Source organism: Myodes glareolus, chromosome 26, assembly GCF_982192425.1.
Source record: "Myodes glareolus chromosome 26, mMyoGla1.1, whole genome shotgun sequence".
Lineage (NCBI taxonomy): Eukaryota > Metazoa > Chordata > Mammalia > Rodentia > Cricetidae > Myodes > Myodes glareolus.
Window position 1 is genome coordinate 1,810,827 of NC_142051.1, and position 17,513 is coordinate 1,828,339.

At 44.7% G+C, this 17,513-nt stretch overlaps 1 protein-coding gene across 3 annotated transcripts; it reads right to left on the reverse strand.

Annotated features, from left to right (window-relative positions):
* Nucleotides 1-336: 336 nt before the first annotated feature.
* Nucleotides 337-16,138, reverse strand: Slc35e3 (solute carrier family 35 member E3). Of its 3 annotated transcripts, none has more exons than XM_048418929.3 (5): nucleotides 15,576-16,133; nucleotides 14,664-14,774; nucleotides 10,465-10,623; nucleotides 7,771-7,853; nucleotides 337-2,769 (listed from the first exon to the last, which is right to left on the reverse strand). In XM_048418929.3, the coding sequence occupies exons 1-5, from the start codon at nucleotides 15,975-15,977 to the stop codon at nucleotides 2,583-2,585; spliced, it is 942 nt and encodes a 313-aa protein (XP_048274886.1). In that variant the 5' UTR covers nucleotides 15,978-16,133; the 3' UTR covers nucleotides 337-2,582. The 3 variants fall into 3 exon arrangements, with proteins under 3 accessions (XP_048274886.1, XP_048274888.1, XP_048274887.1); XM_048418930.3 differs by lacking the exon at nucleotides 337-2,769 and adding an exon at nucleotides 6,784-7,650 and having other exon boundaries at nucleotides 7,748-7,853; nucleotides 15,576-16,138; XM_048418931.3 differs by lacking the exon at nucleotides 10,465-10,623 and having other exon boundaries at nucleotides 15,576-16,136.
* Nucleotides 16,139-17,513: the final 1,375 nt, after the last annotated feature.

A 17,513-nucleotide genomic window follows, 5' to 3' on the forward strand; every position in this document is an offset into this window, starting at 1 on the left:
AGTTTGAGGTCTATAAGAGCTAGTTCCAGGACAGGCTCAACAAAACAAAACAAAACAAAATAAACAAACAACAAAAAAACAAAACAAAAAAACCAACCCAAACCCAACAAGAGTCCTGTGTCTAGTCGGTCCCTGTGCTTGCTAGGGTATTGGTGCATTTTCCTTGGAAACTTTCTTTTCAATTTGACGATCATCTTTGGGTGAAAAATGCTTATCAGCCTGTAGTTCCAATAGCAGTTCATTCATGTATGCAGACACAGCTTTACTTATCTCTCTCCAGCCTTGTTACTCATCCCTATGGAACCTCCCACTCATTACACCTTCCTTTTCGGATCATCCTCTGTCCCCAGGTTTTATTGACAGTTAAGAGCTGGTACACAGCACAAATAAACTCAGTTGTTAATGATCAAAAACCAGATGACCTCTGTGCTGGAATATCATGTCTTCAGCTTTTGGGAAACAGTTACACACTAATTTAAACACACATAGAAAATGCTTAAGCATAATGCATGTGTTCTGCAGTTCTTAGTTCTGTAAACAAAATAAAAACATAGCAGCACATACACTGACATACAACAGACCGACACAGTGAAATTCTCCAAACACACGATCCTGAACACAGGTATATTGCCTTTCCCTTTTATTTCCTGCTAACAGGATCTCAGCATTAATTCAGGCTGCCCTGGAAGTCCAAGTGGTCTACATGGCCAAGGAACTTGCAGCCCGTTTCCTGATTTCTTGAAAGTTTTGTTTTTGTTTTGGCAGTGCTCGGGATAGAACCCATGGTTTTTTATTTGGTTAAAAAACTAAAAAATGCTGGGCAGTGTTAGCACACACCTTTAGTCCCAGCATCCAGGAGGCAGAGGAAGGTTCGAGGCCAGCCTGGTCTACAGAGAGTTACAGTACAGTCAGGGCTACACAGAGAACCCCTGTCTTGGAAAACCAAAAGACCCTAAGAGATACTAAAAGTTACCTTTCTCTGTGAAAAAAAAAAAAATCTAAGATAAAATCGGTCGTCGCAGTATAGATACATACATGGCTCTTTGCCTTAGTTGTTTTCTCACAGAGAGTGTATGTCCAGAAAAAGTTATTTCAAGAGGAGAGACCCTACTCTTGTGAGGTCATCAATGGAGCTTGCAATGGTGAAATGTTACGATACTCAAGGCAGACACAGTACCCTATTTTGCTGGAGACCACACATTCTGCCAGCATCTCAATTAAAAATCCTTCTCCACCCCTCTGAAATCTCACACAGCTAGCTAGTGTTTTCACTTCTCTTTCACATCCTCCCTATTTCCCACGCATACATTGCTCCCTCCACACCGCTTCATTCTGTGGAAGGTGGGGAGGTGGGGTGGGGCGGGGTGCTGGAATGGAGGCCATAGCAGAAATCAGTAAGGTGAAATGTCCAAGCAAGCTGGACAGCAGTTACCAGGGCAGAGAGCCCTGCCTATTTCCATGTACAGTCTGCTTTTGTGGTTGCTGGGGGATTGTAACCAGGGCCTCGTGCACGCTAGGCAGGTACTCTATTGTGGGACTATTCCCTCTGGCCTATAGGCCTTTCTTTGAGACATTTAATCGTGGGATTTAATTTTGCTTTCTAATTCCATGAACAGTAGCTGGAGCTCACTGAAAGCTCAAAGCCATGTGAAGACCAATGAGACGGCCATCTGCCAACCCAGTTACTTCCGACCACAGACACTAGCACAGGCAGAGTCTGTGTTGCTGAGTGGGCCTTGCCTCAAGCAGTCCTGCCCTGTTTGACAGGGAAGACCTTCTTATATCGGCTTGCTACTGAAAGAGTAGGGCTTCCAGAGCCGTGGTCTGTTCTATGACCGTGTCTATGACAGTTTGCTTTCTATGAACATTTCAGTTCTACAATGAAATAATAAAAGCAGTTAAAGGCCAGGTGTGGTGGCAGAGGCAAGCAGACCTCTGAGTTCAAAGCCAGTTTGGGCTATATGGAAAAGAATTCCAGACCAGTTAGGGCTACATTTGAGATCCTGTCTCAAATCTACTATAATTGCCCAAATGATAAAGAAAATAAACGACTTTTTAATTTAAATTCTGACTGGGTCTCTGGGTGTAACTCAACGGTGGTGTCTGATAAGTGCAGCCTCCTTGCTCACAGTGACTAACACACTAATCTCAGTGGGAACCCATGTTAGCGGGCAGGAGTCCTGTGTAAGCACAGACAAGCCAGGGCAGGCCTGCAGCACTGGAGTGTGCACCCTCTGTCATTCCTACAGAGCCCGACTTTCCTGTATCTCAGTTGGTAGAATGAAACCATCTTACATGCAGTTCATGGCCTTTCTTCGTAGGCGCCGGAGTTTGAGCCCAGGGTCTTATGCATATGAGGCAAACGCTGCACCACTGAGTGACAGCTCCAGCTTCAGAAAGTCTTTGAAGAAAAGCACTAACCATTTTGGTTTTAGAAAATTAACTGGATGAAAAGTACTAACAGTCATCATATTTGAAGAAAATACTTCTTGAAAGTCACTGGGGGGACTTGCATGGTAGCTTTCCCACAGACTTACACATTTCTCATCTTTTTGGTACAGTCTTCTTTTCTCCGCCAAAGCTCAGGGCCGTTGGACCAGTTTACTCTTACTTCCTTCCTGTTCGCTGAGTTTAAAGTGGGTATAGGCGAGGATGCCAAACAGCGTACATAAGATGCCGAGTCCCTGGTTAAATGACAGCGGGTCCTTAAATAACACGTATCCTCCGCACAGGGTGATGCAGAACTTGAAGTGTCCAAACATGTTATAGCTGAGGTGTTCAGGTAAGGAGACAAAGAAGCAATGAGCCAGATGTTAGGGTCACACAGGTGTGCTCTAACAGCATACACATGATAAAGGCTACCTGTGGCTGGAAAGAGCTTCATGTAATATGGACTCAACAACCGCCAGGCATTTAAAGAACAGACATTTACGTGACATGCTGGGTCAATCAGACTTTCTTCGGGCATGGTTTTAGCAATTTACAGATAGATTTGAAAATAGTGACTTTGTATTAAAAATTATTATTATGTGTGTGTGTGTGTGTGTGTGTGTGTATGTCTGTGCATGTGAGCTTGATGCCCATGGAGGCCAGAAGATGTTGGATTCCCTGGAGCTGGAGTTATAGGCAGTTTTGGCCACCTGGTGTGAGTGGTGGGTGTGCCCTTAACTGTTGAGCTGTCTCTCTAGCCCCAACACTATTCTTCCACGTTGAACATAAACTACATAAACACACACTCCAAAGTGACAGGAGACTGCCTCAAGTATTCCTGATGACCTCTCCAGAGAGGTGACACTGGGGAGGAAGGGCGTGCAGAGTGAGGCAGGGACATCTGCACAGCACTTCACGGCTATACCATGGAATGGCATTCCTAATAAACTGTCACTGGCAATGAGCTGAGATGTGCCAGGTGACAGGGAGTTGACGCAATGAAAACTTCGGGTATGCCTAAGATTAGGAGGGCAAGGGAGAGAGGAGCCGGAGCCAGGCACTATGTTAGGAGTTCCTTCAGAAGCACCTCACTGCCTCCACTGCTTCTCACCTCCTCCAGTTTACAACTCTGGAGGCCCAGAGAGTCTACTGATTTAAAAAAATACTTTATTTATGTACTCGTGTGTGTGTGTGTGTGTGTGTGTGTGTGTGTGTGTGTGTGTGCATACATGCCAAGGCACATGTATGGAGGTCAGAGGACAACTTATGGAGCTACTATGTGGCCCCTTGAGCCCAGGTCGCCAGGCCTGTGGAAGGTACACCTGCTGAGTCATCTCACCCACTGCAATAACCAAGGGACACAGCTCAGGCACTGGGCGTCTAAACAAAGGCGGACTTATTTAGCTCCAAAGTTCAGGTTATAATCTAAGATACTGCCAGCAATTCATTACTGGACTAAGGTTGTTTCCCAAGTCATTGTTCATACTTAAAAAAAAAAAAAACCCACACATACACCCCTCAGAAATCATTTTCCTGATATATTTTACACATAATTATTTTTTCTATCTAAACTAATATTGCGTTGCTCTACACTACAAACCTGTGTTTTTCCTAGAAACAGCACAGAGGCAACTACCACTCTATGCCTCGGTTTCCTCGCCTATTAAACGGTAGGATGATCTGTGCCTTCCTTATGTGGTTGATACGGATCAAGACCTGTGAAGCTCCTGGTACACAGCAAGCACCATCAAGTCAACCACAAGTTGTCAAGACGCCTCGCCCATGTTTGACAGGACCGCCCAGCACTGTGGATGTTACTCCCCTAATTTCCTTGCTGCTTCCCTCTTGCCCCAACCCCCTGCAGTGATGTAGACAATGAGTTGACTGAGCCTGACCCTGCGTCCCTTGGCTCAGAGGGGCCTCAGAGCTCCCACAACACTTAGCTCACAGGAAGTGGTAGGCCTTGGCAGAGGCCTGGCTCTGTCTGACCTATGCGTTCAGGCTCTCTACTTAGTTCCAAAACAACGCAGCTGGACACAGCTGGATGCAGCTGGACGTGGTGATGCAGGCTTGGAATCCCAGCTCTCAGGAGATCGAGGTCATCCTCAGTCACCTAGTAAATCTGAGACCAGCCAGGGCTACTGACACTGCCATGAAACAGTGGCAGCCCTCAGAGGAGCGTGGGTAGCTCCCAGGATACCTGCTTCTTCTTTCTTTTCTTTTTTTTCTCAGTAAAGTTGATAGCTGAGATCTGGAAGCTATGACCAGGATGGTATCACACCTTATCTCAATTCTGGGCTACCTTCAAACATACTGCTTCTAGTACATTAGTTCAAATACTCCCAGCCCTGCTAGGCAGTTCATGGCCTGTCAAAGCCATTTATGGAAAGGGAAGGCAAATTTAATGATGCTCTTTGGTGGCTCTTTTTAGGAAATGAGAACAAAGAGCGCAAGCTCCAGTTCTGTCTGCTCCAGTCAGGCTCTGCCTTCCTCCAAGTGCTCTGGTCAAAACCGCCAGTGGCCAACTGCCAATCTTCCTCAAACCCGACTCAGCAGCACCTGACACAGTGCTCCCCTCCAATGCTCCTCTTCAGCTCATCTGGACACGACTATCCCCCTGAGGCCTGCCCTGAACCCGGCACCTGGAACTCTATCTGCACAGCACCCAGCCTTACTTCCTGCTTCGCGTTCCCCACACTCAACTGTTCAGGAACCCTGCTGTTAGGTCTTGGAAATGTGTCCAGAAGCCCAGTACTTCTCACCATTTCCTCTGTCCCTTAAAAAAGAGTCATTTATACATGTGTGTCACCCAGAAGAGGGTATCAGATTTCTACAAGCCATTGTGAGCTGCCTGTCATGGGTGCCGAGAACTGACTCAGATCCTGTGCTAAAGAGCAAGCGCTCTGAGCCGCTGGGCTACCTCTGCAGCCCACAAGCTGGTATTTACGAATTAGAAACTGCAGTGACTTCCTGATGGTCTCCTTTCTCACATTTTCAGGTCCAATTTTCTTCAACCACGTGAACAATGGCTGCAGACATTTTTGACAGCTGGGGTGGGGCCTGGGGTGCTCCTGGCACCTAGTGGCAGAGATATGCCATGCTGCTATCTATCTTGCAAGCATAGCATAGGTCCCCAAACTAAACAGTCTTGGCCTCAAGGCAGACAGCATGCACTGAGAAACCCTGCTCAGCACTGCAGGGACCCACAGTGCCACCTCTGCTCCCGGCTCCAGTGGTTTCTCACCTCATGCACTCACAGTTCTTCCCTGAACGCTCCACTCGACCCAGCTCTCCCTGCTGCTCAGCCCACTCCCCTGCTTTCTGTGCTCACCCTGCTTCGACTGCACAGGTGCCCTTCTCAGGCCCGTCACCTGGTGTTGCCCTGTCTAAATGCTCTTCCCAATGTGACAGCACAACCTTGTTTCTTCAAAAGTCACCTGAGTAGCCTACCTAAAACTCCAATCTGGTCCCCAAGCATTACATGCTGGCCTTCCTGCTTTATTTTTTTTCTCTGTGGCACTTGACACTACCCATCCTACATGTTCATATTTAATTCTTCTTCACGTTGGCAGTCTGGCTTCCTCACTAGAATTTAAGTTTGTAAAGGAAGAGATTTTTCTTTGGTTCGCTACAGTACCTTGAGTGTTAATATACAATGTATAGTAAATATTATACACAGTACATGGCCTGTATAAAGATTCATTAAATTAAGTAATGGTCTATAGTGTTTAGTCAATAAATACTAGTTGAATTAATGCTTTTGTTTATTTTTGTTTGGTTGTTTATTTAATGTATATGAATATTTTGCCTGCATGTAAGTCTCTGTAAACCAGAAGAGGGCACTGAATCCCCTGGAACTGGAGTTACAGACAGTTATGAGCTGTGGGTGCTGGGAGCTGAACTTGGGTCCTCTGGAAGATCATCAAGTAAGTGCTCTTAACGACAGACCCAACTCTCAAGCCTTAAATGAAGGCACGAGCTTTCAGGCCTCGATTTGATGGCACGAGGCACAGCTGGTGGGACACACCGGGCAGGGCACGTCTCAGCCATGCACTCTTGCTTCTTACTCTGTAATGGGGGACGGACTCAGGGCTCTGCTCAGTCTGGCAAATACTCCACCTTGGAGCCACAATCCCTTTCCCTTCACTGTGTGGTCTTATGTGCGTCAAGTTATTTCACCTCTGTGGCTCTTTTCCTTGTCTGTGAAATGACAGACTTTCCCTTCACCAAGCTCTAAAGAGAACTAAAGGATCTGTTTACACAACAGTAGCCAGCACAAGATACATATTAAGTACTGGGTTTTTGAAAGAGATTATGATCATTGTTACTTATTGATATTTGGCAAACAGGCTATTTGTATTTCTGACACATCTCAGTATTTATTCACTTATATAAATCAGCATACTTTTTTCTTCTCCAGCTTTATAAATGAGATCTCAGTATATATAGTGCAGGCTGGCTTCAAATACATGGCAATCCTTCTGCCTCAGCCTTCTACGTCCTGGGCTTACAGGTTTAAGTCAGTATACTCTTTAAATAAAATGTCACCAAACTACCTCTTTCACACGAGGAAATCATTCTTCACATTTGCTAAAGTAGGGCAAAGTGAAATGCAAGGACAGGCATGGTGGCGGGCAGGGTGGAGAGAACTGGCAGTGGAAGGTGACCTTCAACATATAACTTAATTTTTTAAAAAGAAATTTGGAATATTAAGAACATTTACTTATTTGGAAACAAGAACACCTGTTTCCAATAAATACAGACCCACTCCAATCAGATGCCAGGGCACAGAATTACCATTCGTTACATAAGCTGACCACCTCTCCTTCATCACCATAGATACCTGAAAACTGACTCAAACCTAAGCTTCCACTCGATGATTCATTCAATAAATATCACGTAAACCCAATACTGCAAGTCATGATTCTAAGTCAGTTTTTATAAGAGGAAAGGTCACTACTACCTAAGAAAATCCAGAAGCAAACTCATCCTCAGTTAATAAATTTCATAAACACTAGTGTGGAAAAACATTTTTTAAAAATTAAGAGGCTATAGCAATGTCCCGGCAGTTAAGACCTCTAACAGCTCTTCCAGAGAACCTGGGTTGAATTCTCAGCAGCCATCTGTAACTTCAGTCCCAAGGAATCTGATGGCTTCTCTGGGCTCCAGTGCATCAGGCATGCATGTGTGCACAGACACATATGCAGAAAAACACCCACACTAATAAAATATAACAATAAAAAGTGTTAAAATAACCAGCCTACTTAACAAGGGCCATGTAACAATGTAGCACATGGGAAACAGAGAGTATACACACTTGAAAGTACATGGAAAGGATACGTGACTGGCGATGTGTTTCCAATGATCCAATAAATCGATAGGTTCACCATGAAAGCGATTACTCCAGATAGTAGTACCATAAGCTACAAATGAACCAAGAGAATCATTAAACCAGGAACAAATATGTCTCATTAGGAATATGAAATAATGCAAACTTCAAAACTTCATCCTTTTTTTTTGTTTTTCGAGAGAGGGTTTCTTTGTGTTGCTTCTGGAGCCTGTCCTGGAACTAGCTCTTGTAGACCAGGCTGGCCTTGAACTCACAGAGATCCACCTGCCTCTGTCTCCCAAGTACTGGGATTAAAGGTGTGTGCCACTACCGCCTGGCAAACTCCACCCATTTAAACAAGGTGTCATATGCTGGTAATCTCAGCTACAGCTACATGTATTATGGTAGAGGTAGGAGGATCACCACGAGTTTGGGCAGTGGTTTACAGAGTTCCAGGCCAGTCAGAGGTGCAATTGAGAGCATGTCTCAAAACAAACACACTAGACAGACAAGCAAACACTGCACCAAAAAAAAATCAACTTGGTGCTGGGCAGTGGTGGGGTACACCTTTAATCCCAGGACTCAAGAGGCAGAGGCAGGTGGATCTCTACAAAGGGAGTTCCAGGACAGCTAGGACTACACAGAGAAACCCTGTCTCAGTAAGCCAAAACTAACCAAAGAAACTTTCCAACAAGCAGTGGGAACCTCTGCAGTGATGACCTGGTGTCTGGAGCACATCTGTGATCCTTGTAATCCCAGCATTTGGGAAGGAGAAGCAGGAAGATCAAGGCAGCTTTGGCTACACAGTGAATCTGAGGCCAGCCTGGCTATATGAGAAGCTACCTAAAACAACAACAACAAAAAAAGCAAAATAAACCAACCACAACAAAAAAGCAAACAAACAAAAGAGGGGGGGCTAGGAGATAGCTTAGCACTTAAGAGTGCTTCCTTTTCTTCCAAAGGACCCAAGTCTGGTTCCCAGCACTGTTAGTTTACAACCACCTTGTAACTCCAAAGACACAGACACAGACTAAAATAAATAATCTTTAAAAAGTAAGCAAAAAAGCTAACAAAACAAAAAAAAATAGTCTTGAATGTGAGTATCTAGGTTCATTTTTTTTCTTACTCACTTAAGGAAGAAATATTTTCTATTCTCTCTCTTTTTTCCCCAGACAGAAAGTCTCCCTATAATTGTACAAGGTACCTACATAAGACATAAGAATTTTGCCAGGCAGTGGTGGCACATGTTTTTAATCCTAGCATTTGGGATTGGGAGGCAGAGGCAGGAGGATCTCTGTGAGTTCGAGGTCAGCCTGGTCTACAGAACTAGTTCAAGGACAGCCAGAGCTGTTACACAGAGAAACCCTGTCTCGAAAAACCAACCAACCAACGAAACAAAAAACTAAAAAAACAAAAAACAACAACAAAAAAAAGACACAAGGATTCCTTTGGCTTCAGTTTCTGAGCGGTTGAGATACAGGCATATATCACTGAACTCAGCTTCAATAAATTTTCATTAAAAACAATGCAAAAAATAAAGGTAAGCAAAACGGTCTATGGAATATTTACAGTTCCAACTACTAGCACATCTGTTAACATCAGGACATGGATATTTGCAGATTAAATTCTGATGACTCGTTCATTTTTATTCTTACTTAAATCAAAAACACTTCTTGGCAAGGACTTGTGAGGAACACAGTATGCACAGAAAGGACTTAGAAATTACTTGAGGATAACAAGCACCATGACGTGGGGAGACGGCGTACTTGATAAACAAAGCACCTCTACAAGGAGGAGGCCTGAGTCTAGGTACGCCAAACTCATGCAAAAGCTGGCAGTGGCTGTGTGTCTGTAATCCCAACACTGGGGAGGTGGAGACAGGAGGATCCCTGGGGCTCGAGAGACCCTGCTACAAAAACAAAAGTGGAGCATAACTGAGGAAGATGCCCAGTGTCAACTTCCGGCCTCCATGTGCACACCCACACCCATACACACACAAATTGGAGAACCAAAACTTAGTTTCCCACAAATGATCAGGAGGCTCACAGTGGAGAACACAGGAGGGTAGAGCGAATGGCCAGGATCACATGGCTGGTAAAGAACAGCACCTTTGTGTTCCTCCCCTCTTCTGCTAGGCTGCTTCTCTATTACCTAGGAGGGAGCATTAGCAGAGTTTCCAGCCCAGGTAATGGGTCTTGAGATCTACAAAGTTGCTGGGCAACCAGACAATAGGTTCTACATGACTCTCAAGGCAGGAGATCAGAACCAAAAAATTGCTAATGCGATATCTTAGGTTTCCAGGGGGCTCTACTTTCTTAATATTCATTTTTATGTATATTCAAAATCTATCCAATGAGTATGTAGTCTTTATTCAAAACAGTCATTGTCTCTACAATCATGTTGTAAAAATATAAAATTAAAATTCAAAGCCCAAATTATGTGTGGACTCTAGTTTGGCATGGACAGAAAGGTAACCAGGCTTGGAAAATAAGAACTGCAACTTGATTTGCCACTGGTCAGCTGTCCTAGTTGAGGGAAGTCCTTTCATTTTCCTGTGCCTCCATTTCTTCATCTGAAAATAACCCTTACCTGGCTCCCTTAGAGAGCAACCATGAGAATTGGGGCTGTGCTCTGGGATCCAAACACTGCCTTAGGAAAGGAATGACTTCTGCAATTTCTTAGGCACCAAAACAATCAGGACTTACCAAAGCAGAAACTGACCAGGGACCAAATATTCCTCCCTCTCCCAACACTGGCTCAAAGAAAGGCACAGCCACCAGCAGCATGGCGGAAGACATGGGGGCCTGGTAGTACAGCAGCTGCATGGAATTCACCTGCAATTCATGTTGCTTGGCGCCCACCCACTGAAAATCAGGAGATAAGACAAGTCAGGTGCATAGAAAAGCATCGTTTAGTCAAAGCCGCACAGGCTCAGGCTAGGGAAGAGGACGCACCTCATTATCCTGCAAAGTTTTAAAGAGTGGGGAGACAGCACCTCAGATAAAGTAGCTCTGTGAACCCGGTATGCGATGATCTACTGACTTCTCGATACCTTGGCTAGGAAAACAGTACTCCCTCTACTCCCGATTCTACTAAGTAACAGGAATATATGCACCCAGGAGCCCCATGCATCAGGGCACCAGAGAAATGAGGAGGGAATGGCAGTTAGGTGAGAAGTATCCAGTTTGCTTTCTTCATAAACATATTAGGAAAAACCGAGAAAAACGACTGTGGCAGGACTAGATAACCACTGACCAATGAACTACAGTCTTTCTTACTCTAAGTGAACTCCCATGTCTGGCTTTAAAGGAACATGGCCTTCAGAGGCACTTTAAAACCCAAACAGTAGCAGAAGACATTTTCCTCTCCAGAGAACTCTTCTGTGGGGCAGATTTCCCGCATGCCACCAATCTACCTGGACACAGCAGAGTAAACAGAAACCCTAAAATACTGTCTCATTCAGTAAAAACCTCAAAAACCTCACATACCATGTCCTCAAAATACTTCACAAATATGACTAGAGAGACTCTGGAGAGTTGACAGTTCGAGGCAGATCTGGCAGGAACAGCCTGGCTTTTGCCCCTGCAGAACTACATCTAGGTATCTGGTACATAAAGCAACTCTATAGAAATTCAGAAAGACTGCAATGGAGAAACAGGAAATCTGAATCACGCTCGGGCCAGCTTTCACTAGGGGTCTTCTGAAAACAGAAAGGACAAGGGACTGATTCTCCCCAGCCCGCTTATAGGAATACTACAATGAGGGAAAACAGGAGGGCTGCAGACAGCGCAGGCTCATCTTCCTGCCTCTGGTGGCCACCATTCCTCCCACACCCTACTTCCCATGCCGCATCCAGAGCACCACCAACAGACACCTTTTCCTATCTGTGGTCTCCTAGAGCCCTTACTTCTTCCCTTGTGCATGTTTTAAAAATGCTTCCAGGTCCTGGGGACAGAACACAGGGCTTTGTGTACGCTGGGCAAGCACACTACCACCAACCTCACCCCCATCTCCACACCCTGAGTATCTGTAACTTCTTGGTCACCGCAGCTTCCTGGTCACTTTCCTGTGTCTGCAGGGCCACATTTTTCATTTATTGGTTCCCCCCTACCCCTTGAGACAGGGCTTCTCTGTGTAGCCCTGTCTGTCCTCAAACTTGCTCTGTAGGCCAGGCAGGTTGGCCTTGAACTCAGAGATCTGCCTGCCTCTGCTGGGATTAAAGGTGTGTGCCACTACTGCTGGGCTCAGCAGGGCCATGTTTAAGACCAAGCTCCTCCTGTCTATAAATAAGCTTTCCTAGTGCTGCCTCCATTCCTAATGGTTTCCTCTCCCCCAGAGACCGAGCTCCTTAAAAGTCCTGGTTTCTGGCCAGTAGGGTCCTAATAGTTCTTCCTCCCAGAGAGTCTTACTGTCCTCTACACTTGCCCTAGCCCAGGCTCTTCACACTTTCCTTTTCCCTGCACCCTCCATTGCCATTAGAGTCATTTTTAACTATAACGCTCGGCAATACCTCTCCCAATCTTTGCTGGAGTCTGCAGAATAAAGTCATTTCCTCTGAGTGACAGCAAGACTTTGCCACCCACTCAGCATCACCCTCTCACAACACACCTACAGTCTAGCCTCACTAAACACATCAAGTTTCCCTCAAACACTCTGCGCCTCCACACATATTAAAGAACAGATCTCAATACTTCACTGTGCCTCCAACTTAACCTTCTCTCTAGCCTTGCCATTCCACGTGCACAACTGCCATTTCTGCCTCGGCAGGACCTTCCAGGGAGTGGAGGAATACTACTGGGGCTGGTTATGGACTCTGTATATGTGTGTGTGTGTGTGTGTGTGTGTGTGTGTGTGTGTGTGTGTGTGTGTGTGTATATATATATATATATATATATATATATATATATATATATATGTATATGTATCTTGAAGGGCAGGGTTACCGTTGCTTTTCTTCATTCTGTCCTCAGGGTGAGCATAAAGGAAATGTCGTCAAACCAATAAGCCCACCAGTAAACAGCTGAAGATGCTCCTTTCCGCTTCTCTTAATGTTCCCAGCAGCAACAGAACAAACCACTTAGAAACCAAACAGAATACAAGAGGCAGCTGAAATAGTTTAAAGGGAATTCTCTGTGGTGCTGGGGTCTACCTACTCTGACATGGTACCTGCTGTTTACTGTGACCCAAGCTTTGCTTTCGTCTTCAGTCACTCCTTGATCAACCTCCTTGTGAGCCCCAGGGCTACCAACCTTTTGATCCTAATCTACAGCAAGTCTGAAGCAAAAATGGCCATTTTGTTCCTTTGGGAGTAAAATGGCCACAAGAAAACCAACCAACCAAACAAACCAAAAAAAAAAAGCTAAACAAATAAACAAAAAACAAAAACAAACAAAAAAAATGGTGAGTGTTGTGAACTGGAATTATGTATAAGGAGTAAAAGAAACTCTAATATTTAACAAGTAGACCAGGTATGGAAACACATGCCTATAGTTTTTTCTTAAAAAGTAAGACGGGAGGCCAGGTATAGTGGCACATGCCTTTAATTCTGGAAGGCAGACGGATCACAGTGAGTTCCAGGTTAGCCAGAGCAACACAGTCCTGTCTTAAAACAAGAACAACAACAGCGACAAAACAAAAAAACAAAAACAAAATATCAGCTCCAACAAAAAAGTAAAAAGAAGAAAAAGGAGATGACTCAGCCGGTAAAGGTGCCTGCTGTTCAACCTAACTGACAAAGTTCAATTCTAGGGACTCACGTGTTAGACTCTGCAAGTTGCTCTCTGACCTCGACATACACATAGGGACTGGCATGTACATGCACACATCTGTACTCATGCATACAAACAAAATAAGCGTAAAAAATAAAAAGTGAAGAGAGCTGGGGATGTAGAGGGTGGTAGAATACCCTAGTGTGTGTGAGGTCTTGGGTTCGAGCCCCAGGACAACCATCCTAGAAGTCTCAGTAGCAGTAGCAGTTGTGGAAACTGTTAGCTGTTAGGTGAGTTTTAGCTCAGTGGACAGTGCCTGCTTAGAGCGCAAGTAGGTCCGTCCAATCCTCAGCACCCCGCCCCCAGGGATAGTATTTTCTGTAACAATGTTTCTGGGACAATCACTACCATCAAAGAGTTGGGTGCTAGGCTCTAGTACTGAACAAACATTCCTAACTAGAAGGCCTTCCTTTATCACCTGTGGATACTGTGACAGAGGTAACGTTGGTTACATTTTGGCTTTGATTCCCCATGCAGGCACACCCTGAATGTCCAGACGGAGGTTTTTAGTATAGAGAACACTGTTTCACTGTTCCCTACGCCCTGCTATTTCTCCCCACTAAACAGGGCACAAAACCCAGCTTGTTGGGAATTTATGGTAATGAAGTGAACCCATGAAAAAAATTTAACCATATCCTGGCTAAAGACAAGGTACTGTGTTTGTACAAGAAGTTAAAAACCTAGAAATCACTCTATTGACCAGACAAGTTATTAAAAGTCAATCAGAGTTGTAACACCAACACTTCTTTTGAGTTTAAAATATTTACACCTGATTTTTTTTCATGTCCAAATGTTTACAAATGTATGCATTTCTTAAGAGCAATGACAAATATAATCAATAAACTTACGAAGCATAGCCTTATTGCTTTTGTAAACACTTCCCTGGAAAAAAACAAAACAATAATAACAAAAAATTGTCCCAAACTCTGATGGTTAAGCATGGATATTGCACACTTACAAAAAGGTATCACATACCCAAGTTTCTGTCTCCTCTTCACCAGAAGTTAAGACAATTTATCAATTGTCTTTCTTCCCAACAGTTTATTGTCTCTGTACTGTATTTTCTAACCTGGGGATAGAGCTTCAAAATTTAAGAAATCTGCTAACAAGGCACATAAAGAAAAAACATTACCAACCACTTGATAAAGGGACGTGACTAACACCCCAAGGGCAGCAAACACCATGCCAAGGGCGTGGAACTTCACGTCGTAGTAAGAATTTAGGATTACACCTACAGTTATAGGGATCTGCAAAGAAAAAGAGGCAAATGCTGTTGAGATTAAATTCAAGAACAGTGTCTTACAAAACTAATGAAACACATCACTGGGAACACTGAACTGTATGTTTTCTTTGTTGGGAAAACTGACAATCCTATGTAAATTAGTGTAATTTCTCTGCAGACATTCACATACAACTCTACATCTGGGAGAAAATCATGAATCCATGCACTGTGCTTTCCAGGGAAATACTATATGCATTTCCAGGTATGTAAATGGACCACCAAACTAGTACTTACAAATGTAAGAGGGAAAGCATTAAGACCTGAAATACTAAGAGCTACTAACCGCTAACGTCATTTTAATGACTTTTATTTAAAGGTACAAGTATCCCAGCAGTATGTTGCTGAAGGCATATTCTGAGATATTTAATGCTACACCATTTCACGGTTATCATACGTGGTTTGACTCCCCGTAGGTAGAAGGACCTTTTTTTTTCCTTTTCAAGTTAAGCTTTCGCAGATATCCTGACACTTTGAACTGTACCATCTAAGGCAGCTTTCCCCCCTCACCATTTAAAAATTTCCATCACATAGTAGTTCTAACCCACAGGAACACACCCTTTTACTAAGAGCCAGAGGAGTGCCAAATGGCTTTTTCCACTCCACTTCTCTCTAAAATAGGCCAGGCAGTCACTATCTTAAAGACTCATGTGGAGTCAAGAGGATGGGAATGAGTCCGGGGCGCCAGGCTTATAAACAAAGTGCCTTCAATTTTCCCGGGAAGCAAGACAACGAGGTAGGTGGCCAGGGCGCTCGCGCAGCTACTCACCATCGTGAGCTGTATTCTGACGGAGAAGCTCTTTTGGTACCAGAAGGTCTGGATGGCTATGATCACCGGCGTGGTCATGGCCTTGGCCAGCTGATAGGTGCCTATAGTGTTGTTTTGAAGAGAAAGGTTGGTGAAGACCACAAAGCCACAGAAGCTGAGGGCCAGGAGGAGGAGCTTGGAGAGAGGCAGACTTTTGGGAGCAAAGAAGTCCAGTTTCTGGCAGATGTATAAGCCCAGCCAGGTGACCACGAAGTGCACCAGGGTCAGGCTCATATTGGGGAAGCCGTGGTGTACATAGATCCATTTGTTGAGGAACACGATGCAGATGGACACCAGCAAGTTGAACAGGAGCCCGGCGGCGATGCGTCCGTTGCCCCGGACCCGGTCGGCCAGCGATGCCATGGTGCTGGCAGTACCCTCGGCCAAGCCCGGGCTGTCCAGCCTCCCGGGTTGTCCGGGCCCTGCACCACCGCGTGCCGCAGCAGCCCGCCTCGCGGTCCGGTCGGAGACAGGCGTGCGCCAGGAGGTCCCGGGCAGCCGCACGGGGCCGTCAGCGGCCGCTCCTGCTGGCCCCGCCCCGAGCGGCCACGTGACCCCCCGCTCGCACTTCCGCCGCGCAGGCGCAGTAGGCGCCGAGCGCTGCCCGCGCTTGCCTCTTTCGGGGTGCAGGGAGGGAAGGGGGTGACATCTGTGGCAGACCACCAGACTTCTAGACAACGTCTCTCGAGCTGGTAGACCCAGCGATGCAGACTCCCGCCAAGTTTACACACCATAGGTGCAGAACGATTTTAATCCTCTGCAGAGGGGAAAGCATCACACACTTAAAGCGCATTTTAAAGTAACTTTAAAGGTCTAAATACACGGAAGAGCGGAGAGACAGTACAGCTGTCATATAATTAGAATGTACTAATTTGAAAACATTTTGGCTTATTTGCCTCGAAAACTTTTTTTTAGGTTTTTTTTCCGATACAGGGTTTCTCTATAGCTTTGGAGCCTGTCCTGGAACTAGCTCTTGTAGTCCAGGCTGGCCTCGAACTCAGAGAACCGCTTGCCTCTGACTCCCAAGTGCTGGGATTAAAGGTAGGTGTGCGCCACCACCGCCTGGCACCTGGAAACACTTTTAAACCACAGATACTACATCTTTCACCCACAAATTCTTTGTAAACCTATGTAAACTAAAAAGCAAATCTTGGTCCAAGATAATTATTTTGCACTGCTAAGAGGTTTATTATGAACCAGGCGGTGGTGGCACACGCCTTTAATCCCAGGATTTGTGCCTGGTCCGCAGAGTAGCGGTTTATTACAACAGCATGTAAGAAGTACAACTTCAAAGGTCTGGAGTTGGAAAGAACTTTTAAGTTTTGTGTGTATTATTATTTGGAAATAAAAAATTTATATTCACTGTCGTTTCTTTTTCTCAGCTGTTACTGATTCCCTGTAGATTTCACATCATGCGTTCCCGATCCTGTTTGCCCGGGCTCAGAGTTCCATAATGACCTGCATGCATACTCGGTTCTTCTGCTATAGTTTTTTCAGCACCATGTAAACCTTTTCTCTTGGAAAAAAATTAAATGTAAAGGGAAGTTGAAAGATTAGTATGATAAACATTCCTTTGCCCTTTAGACTGTTCCTATTTTACCACATTGCTTTTACTGTGTAGATTTTATTTTTAAAGCTAAACTATTTCAAGAAAGTACAGATTTTATGACTTTCAACCCTAAATATTTCAGTGTGCATCTACTGAGGATGAGTGAGGGTACTCCCTACTCTGCCACAACTCCAAGGATCATACCTAAGAAAACTAATATTTGTTAAACAATACTGCTATATAACCTATTTCTAGATTTAAAAAAATATGTATTTTTAATCATGTTGTGCGGGTAAGTGCACATTAAGTGCAGGTGCTCTTGCCAGAGGGGTCAGACCATTCATTTGAAG